This window comes from Trachurus japonicus, unplaced genomic scaffold (genome assembly GCF_045865225.1).
Source record: "Trachurus japonicus isolate A0001 unplaced genomic scaffold, Traja_1.0 AP029818.1".
NCBI classification, from domain to species: Eukaryota; Metazoa; Chordata; class Actinopteri; order Carangiformes; family Carangidae; genus Trachurus; species Trachurus japonicus.
In genome coordinates this window covers 41628-48121 of record NW_028219951.1, presented here as the reverse complement: position 1 = coordinate 48121, position 6494 = coordinate 41628, and the positions used below count along the sequence as shown (strand labels likewise).

At 43.3% G+C, this 6494-nt stretch overlaps 1 protein-coding gene across 1 annotated transcript; it reads left to right on the top strand.

The window, feature by feature from the left end:
• The first annotated feature begins 1340 nt into the window (after nucleotides 1-1340).
• LOC146960939 (C-X-C motif chemokine 11-1-like) lies at nucleotides 1341-2596 on the top strand. Its single transcript, XM_085771921.1, has 4 exons — nucleotides 1341-1422; nucleotides 1876-2002; nucleotides 2086-2166; nucleotides 2291-2596. Exons 1-4 carry the CDS (start codon nucleotides 1368-1370, stop codon nucleotides 2382-2384), a joined length of 357 nt encoding a protein of 118 aa, XP_085628047.1. The 5' UTR covers nucleotides 1341-1367; the 3' UTR covers nucleotides 2385-2596.
• The last annotated feature ends 3898 nt before the right edge of the window (nucleotides 2597-6494 follow it).

Here is a 6494-nt window from a genome sequence, read left to right as displayed (position 1 = left end):
TGATCTGTGATCTGTTCTGATCAATATCTTCGGTTCAGCACACATGTGATCCGCGGATTGATTTTTGAAAAAAAAAGTTGCGCGCATGTTTAATAAACACGCTTGATATGTGCAGCGTGGTCATGGCGAGCGGAGGAACGGAGGAGCCTGAACGCCCCTCGTCATTTAAATCCCCTGTATACACCCGTTAGAGAGGAACTCGTCTGGTCGCTTTTTTTTCCTCTAACCTCCGCCTGGCCACGTGTTTGTTGTTTACAACGACGCCAGCGAGAAATCAATAAATGGAGCGGTGGATTACGTAACTGTTATAAACATTACGTTACGCAGCGCGTCTGTGTCGCGGTGCCACAGAGACAAGAGCTGGGACACGGGGGGCGGCCAGGTAGACTACTACACTGATGTTGCAACGAGAGAGACGCCAGGTGAAGGCAGAGAGCCTCCGTTCTCACTCGTTACCAGTACAAGTCATGTAGTTAACTATCACAATTACTCTGGGGCTTTTTAATTGAGGTAAAAATGTAGCATAGCCACGGGAGAAATCCTGCTTAATTTCTCTTTCAGTGTACCTACATACAGATTATTTTTAGTTCATCAACTGTTTGGGAAAAAACAACAACCTTTTATCCTTCTGTCTCTGTGTTACTAGCCTACTGAGCAAGTTGGTTAATTGCAGATAAAGGGGGTTAGGGAGAGAAGTTGAAGTAATTTGACATATTTGAGCATTTTATTAAAAAAACCACTGTAAGTGTTTTAAGGTTATGTCAAGTAAAAATTGACATTAAAGTTTGTTTTTGTTTCATAAATTTGTCTAACTGAATTTGTGCTCATTAAATAATAATATGATGAAGAGCTGAAAGACTTTTAAAATAGTTCAGTAGCCTAATGTTTCTGTGGCACCAAAGACGGAATAAATAACAAAAAGAAAAAACATCGGCATCGGCATCGGCCATCGGCCAAATTGTTATTTTAAACATCGGCATCGGCATCGGCCCAGAATTTCACAATCGGTGCATCCCTAAAATTAACTGTTATTTTTTATTTCATTATTATTGTTATATGCTGTTCATTTATCATTGGGGACTTCTATGTTTGGTCAATCCATAAATCTAACCAGTTGAAAAAAAGGTCTCTCTGCAGAAAAACAGTCTGCATAGGAAGTGTCTCTGCTTCTGAGAAACAGGCTTTTTGGAAGAAAAGGGAAGAAGAGGAGGAAGAAGTGAAAGGGATATTGGAAAGTGAAACTATTGTGTCATGGTGCACAGCAGCGCTGTGATGTGATGTCATGTGAAACCGTGTATAAAGAGGGAGATCCATGAGCTGTGAAGCATCAGGAGCTCAGAGTGAAGAACCTGTCTACAGCTCCAACCATGAACTCAGCTGTCGTTGCCTTCCTCACCTATCTGCTCGTCCTCTGTGCACAAGGTACTGTGAGAGTTTATTTTTGTGATTCCTTCATGGTAAATGGTAAATGGACTTGCACTTATATAGCACTTTTCTAGTCTCTTGGACCACTCAAAGCGCTTTATAATGTAATGGTCGCATTCACCCTTTCACACACATTCATACAGCACTGGGCATAGTGCAGGGAACTAAGCATTCACACACATTCATACACCCGATGGACACATCGGTTAGTGGACGACCCGCTCTACCTCCTGAGCCACAGCCGACCATAATCCATTTAGTCTCAGGTTCTGTTGTCACTTGTTGCAACACAAGTCGTTTCCAGGTTTCAATGTGTTTCAGCTGAAAATGTCTGCAGCTGTTAAACAATGGTGGCAATGGTACAACAACTTAAAAGCTGGATGTAATGTGAAAATTGTTGCAGATAGTGATGAACTGTAATTAACAAGGTCCTGTCTCCTCCTCCCTCAGGACGACAAGTCAACACATCTCAGAGATGCATGTGTTCAAAGGGTTTCGCCATGATCAACCCAAAGCTCATCCAGGGAGAGCCAGTCATACACCGTCCAAGCATCTTCTGTTCAAACACAGAGATTATGTGAGTAGCTGAGCTGAAATAAAGCACATCCACTGACGTGTTGTTCTTCAGCTTCTCTCTGACACGTCTCTCTTCTCTCTCAGTGTCAACCTCAGAGGAGTTGGAAAGAAATGTGTGAATCCAAACTCCCGACTTGGAAAATACATTCAGGAAAATATCAACAAGTAAGATGTCAACCCTCAGACACCATGACAAAGTGATGATGCTCAGGATCTCCAGCATCAAACACCACTGTGACTGGTCCAGGCTTCCACTGCTTTTTACTAACGCTGTCCTTTGTTGACTCAGGTCTGAGAAGAAAGGAGCTGTGACCATGACGACGGCCTCCAGTCAAACCAGTACTGTGAGCTCAACAAGAGTCCAGACCACATCCAAGCTGTAGGACTCTGCACTGTTTTCATCAGTGAAGCAGTTGTTCACCATCACTACTTTGTCATGTTGATACAACAAGTGTCTCTATGTGTTCATCATGTTTCATACTGACCAGTCTGTGCTTTCTGTTCTCTCTACTGAAGTTGTCTTCAGGTGTATATAGCAAGTAAATCACCTATATTTAATAACTTTTCTAAGAAAATAAAAACATCCAAAATAAAATGGACTTGTGTCTTTTGTTTCTCCTCATATTTCAATATAGACTATTACACAAATATTTCAAATGTGAAAATGACTCAATTTGATAAAAAACCATCAGATACTTGAAATCTGAAGGTTTTAAGATGGCTGCCATTTGTGCCAAAGGAAACATGACAAGATCTTCATTACTGCTGCGATTGATCTGTTTTCACAGATTAGTACTTTGTCACGTACACAGTCTGGGACTCGTACCATATATTTCCTCTCACACATTGTTAAATTGTATGATTTGAGATCGTTCTTACAGAAGATTTGTGGATAAACTTATACAAAACAAAGTGATCCCTTACAGACTCACTGAGGCCCGTTCACGTGAAGTGTGTGAGGGCTGTCCTGTCACATCATCAAGTCGCTGAATCAGCGAGTGAGTTCTTTATGCTCCCTCACCAGAAGTCAGTGTTGATACTGACTACAAGGAAATTACCCACAGTTCATAGCAATGTGAAGTCAAACCCAGGAGTCTGAACGGTTCCACTCCCAGTCCCTGTTCTGATGCTGGTCTTGGCCCTGACTCTAGTCCCGGTTCTGGTCCCCGTTTTGGTCCTAGTCCCGGTTCTGGCCGTGGTTTCGGTTGCAGCTTTTTGTCCTGGTCCCAGTTCCCGTACGGTCTTGATTCTGGTCCTTGTCCCAATTCCGATATGGTTCTGGTTCTGGTGGACCTGCTTCTGCTACTGGTTCCTGTTCTAGTAAGGTCCCAGCTCTGATGGTTCTGGTCCTGGTCCCAATTCTGGTCCCGGTTCCAGTTCCGTTGTTGGTCTCGGTTCCAGTTCCACTACTGAACCGGGTCTGGTCCATTTCCTAGTTTTGATATGATCTCGGTTCTGGTTCTGGTGTCCTTGGTTCTGGTCCTGGTCCTGGTTCCGATGCCATCCTGGTTCTGGCCCTTGTCCCAGTTCTGAAATGTCTCCGGCTCCTGTGGTCCTGGTTCTGGTCCTGAGAGGGGGATCAGTGACGTCAGTTCAGTCAGTGAGGGTTCAGGGCCTGGGTCTTTTTCGAATTGGGCCAAAGCATTTCCTTGTCAGAGGTGGCGGCCATCTTGGATATTTAAGTGGCAGCAATCAGAATCAAGTGTGCTTCATGTTTGTTTTCTAAGTCAAATGAAAGCTCACACTGCCACCTATTGGTATAATATATTATACAGGCACCAGTCTATCCCATATGTCCCTCTGTACAGAACACTTGGTTCAATGCTGACATAACAACTAACAGACTCAAATGATCTTATCTTGACTTGGACATAGGAGTAGCGGAGCGGGGTGGTAGGTGAGATGTCATGTGAACATCTTGCTGGACACAGGTGGTGTTGTATTGTACAAATGGGTCAGGAGAATTAGCCTTGTAAACCAGCCGCTCCCGGAAATGCAATTCATTTCATTTCTGAGGGAGAGTCTGGTCTCATCCCCGTTGTAAGCATTTGGCCTAAAACCCTCAGAAGGCCGAGCCAATCAGCATCGTCGCTGTGATTGACACAGCACGTTGGCCAATCAGGGACCTACTGGTGCAAAGCCCCGTCACTACACCAACTGTCTGTCAACGCTACTACTCCTGCCCAGCTCCCGCCCACCCCAAATGCTTACAAAGGGGATGAGGCCAGACTCTCCCTCAGACATGAAATGAATTGCATTTCCGGGAGCGGCTGGTTTACGAGGCTACAGGAGAATTGCAGGTGTCACGTCTGACATGTTCCATACTTCACCATCAGAAGGTTCAGAGGATGCAGGAGCTTTCTGAGTGAATCTGACATCTTAATTAATGTGCACTGTACTGTCCCAGCTGACTTAGCTGACTTTGGGCGAGAGGCGGGGTACACCCTGGACAGGTCGCCAGTCTATCGCAGGGCTAACACATATAGACAGACAACCATTCACACTCTCATTCACTCCTATGGGCAATTTAGAGTCACCAATTAACCTAACCTGCATGTCTTTGGACTGTGGGAGGAAGCCGGAGTACCCGGAGAGAACCCACGCATGCACGGGGAGAACATGCAAACTCCACACAGAAGGGCCCCAGCCGGCCGGCGGGTTCGAACCCAGAACCCTCTTGCTGTGAGGCGACAGTGCTAACCACTGCACCACCACTGCACCACCGTGCCGTCAGGCTCCAGCTCACCCGTGACCCTAGTGCAGGATAAGCGGTATAGAAAATGAATGAATGAATGAATGTACTGTCCCTGTTCAATAAATAAATGAAATTTAAAAAAAGAAAAGAAAAGAAAGAAAAGTGACTTTTCTTTATGATTCCAGGCTTCAGAAGAACCACACTGAACTGGAAGGGACTGGCTACCATGACCCTCATCTGTGTTTACTGAAGCCTGGCATATGAACCCACGTTGATGTTGATATTACTGTAAATAAGGTCAGTTTGTTCAGTCAAGACCTTGTTTGATTGTTACATTATTATATTGTGTTGAACTCTTTTATAGATGCAGTTATTATGACTTTGCTGTAGCCTACCATGTTTTCACTTTTATTGAGTAGGCTAAATAAAAACCCAGAACTTTAAATGACAATCACATTTCCTCTTTACCACACTGTTCAGTCCTCAACAGTGAAAGTTTTCAGATCTACTTTCAAAACTTTCATTCAGAACTTTGGTTTGTAAACACACTGTGTTTTATGAAGATCTTTTCACGTTTCCAATTTCACAAATGGCAGCCATCTTAAAATCTTTAAATTTCCAGTAGCTGGTGGTATTTAGCGAATTGATGGCCACAGAGGGATGAACATGTCATTCATTTGAAATATTTGTGTAATAGGCCTACTCTACTGAAAAATGAGGAGAAACAAAAGATACAAGTCAAAAAATCTAAATCTAAAAAAAATCTACAAGTCCATCAACTGTTTTTTTTTTTTTTTTTGAGGTTTTTATTTTCTTGAAAAAAGGTTATTAAATACAGATTATTTACTTGTTATATAATAAACTTTATCTATATAGCACTTTGATATACACCTGAGGACAACTTCAGGAAGGAGAACAGAGAGCACAGACTGGTGGAACCTCTTGAGAACAATTCTTAGCCACAATATAGTCTTTCCACCATCAAGCCAGTGAATATAGGCTACTATATCTTGATGAAGGAAAAACTGACAGAGGGCAACCGTAGGCTATAGTTGTTATTTTAAAATTAAAATAGCACTAAGCCACATTGAACTCCTCTGGTCAGTATGAAACATGATGAACACATACAGTACGTTTACATGCAGAGCTTAATCGAGCTATGCTCAAAATTCGATTTTGGCGTCAAGTCGGACTTCTGTCCTTGTCTCAATATACATGCAACTGACGGGGTCCGCCCCCTCATGCGCCGTCACCTGTTGTTGCGGGTTAATACGCCCCTGTCCTGTTGACTTTTCTGTCACCTCGTAAAAAACTGAATATAAACAACTTAGTAAGCTCATTAATAAATTCTCAACTGCAGTTCCCGACCAGACGCACTGGTCTCTCTCTCTCTCTCTCTCTCTCTCTCTCTCTGAAATGCATTGGATCTGCGCTGACGTTTTTTTTCTTTACTTTGCTGGGTTCGGGCGGCTTCTCTGCTCCACTTGGTGCCGTCTCTACGGTTGTGGAGCATGCGCACATGCGTTGTCCAGTTATACTCCGACTAAGGTGTATACATGACGGAGAAAATCGAATTCCAATCGCATTATCTGGGTGTCTTAATCGGAGTTCCCAACTCCGATTTCAGTCGGACTAACGTGTTTACATGCACTTCAATTATCCAGTTATAGTCGGATTAAGGCAATAATTCGGTTTTTTCAAGTGTCATGTAAACGTACTGATAGAGACACTTGTTGTATCAACATGACAAAGTAGTGATGGTGAACAACTGCTTCACTGATGAAAACAGTGCAGAGTC

Excerpts from the sequence above, each read along its gene's own strand:
- LOC146960939 (XM_085771921.1), top strand. The coding sequence starts at position 1,368 with ATGAACTCAGCTGTCGTTGCCTTCCTCACCTATCTGCTCGTCCTCTGT. Across the intron at positions 1,423-1,875 it reads GCTCGTCCTCTGTGCACAAG|GACGACAAGTCAACACATCT; the intron begins GTACTGTGAGAG and ends CTCCTCCCTCAG. Across the intron at positions 2,003-2,085 it reads TGTTCAAACACAGAGATTAT|TGTCAACCTCAGAGGAGTTG; the intron begins GTGAGTAGCTGA and ends CTTCTCTCTCAG.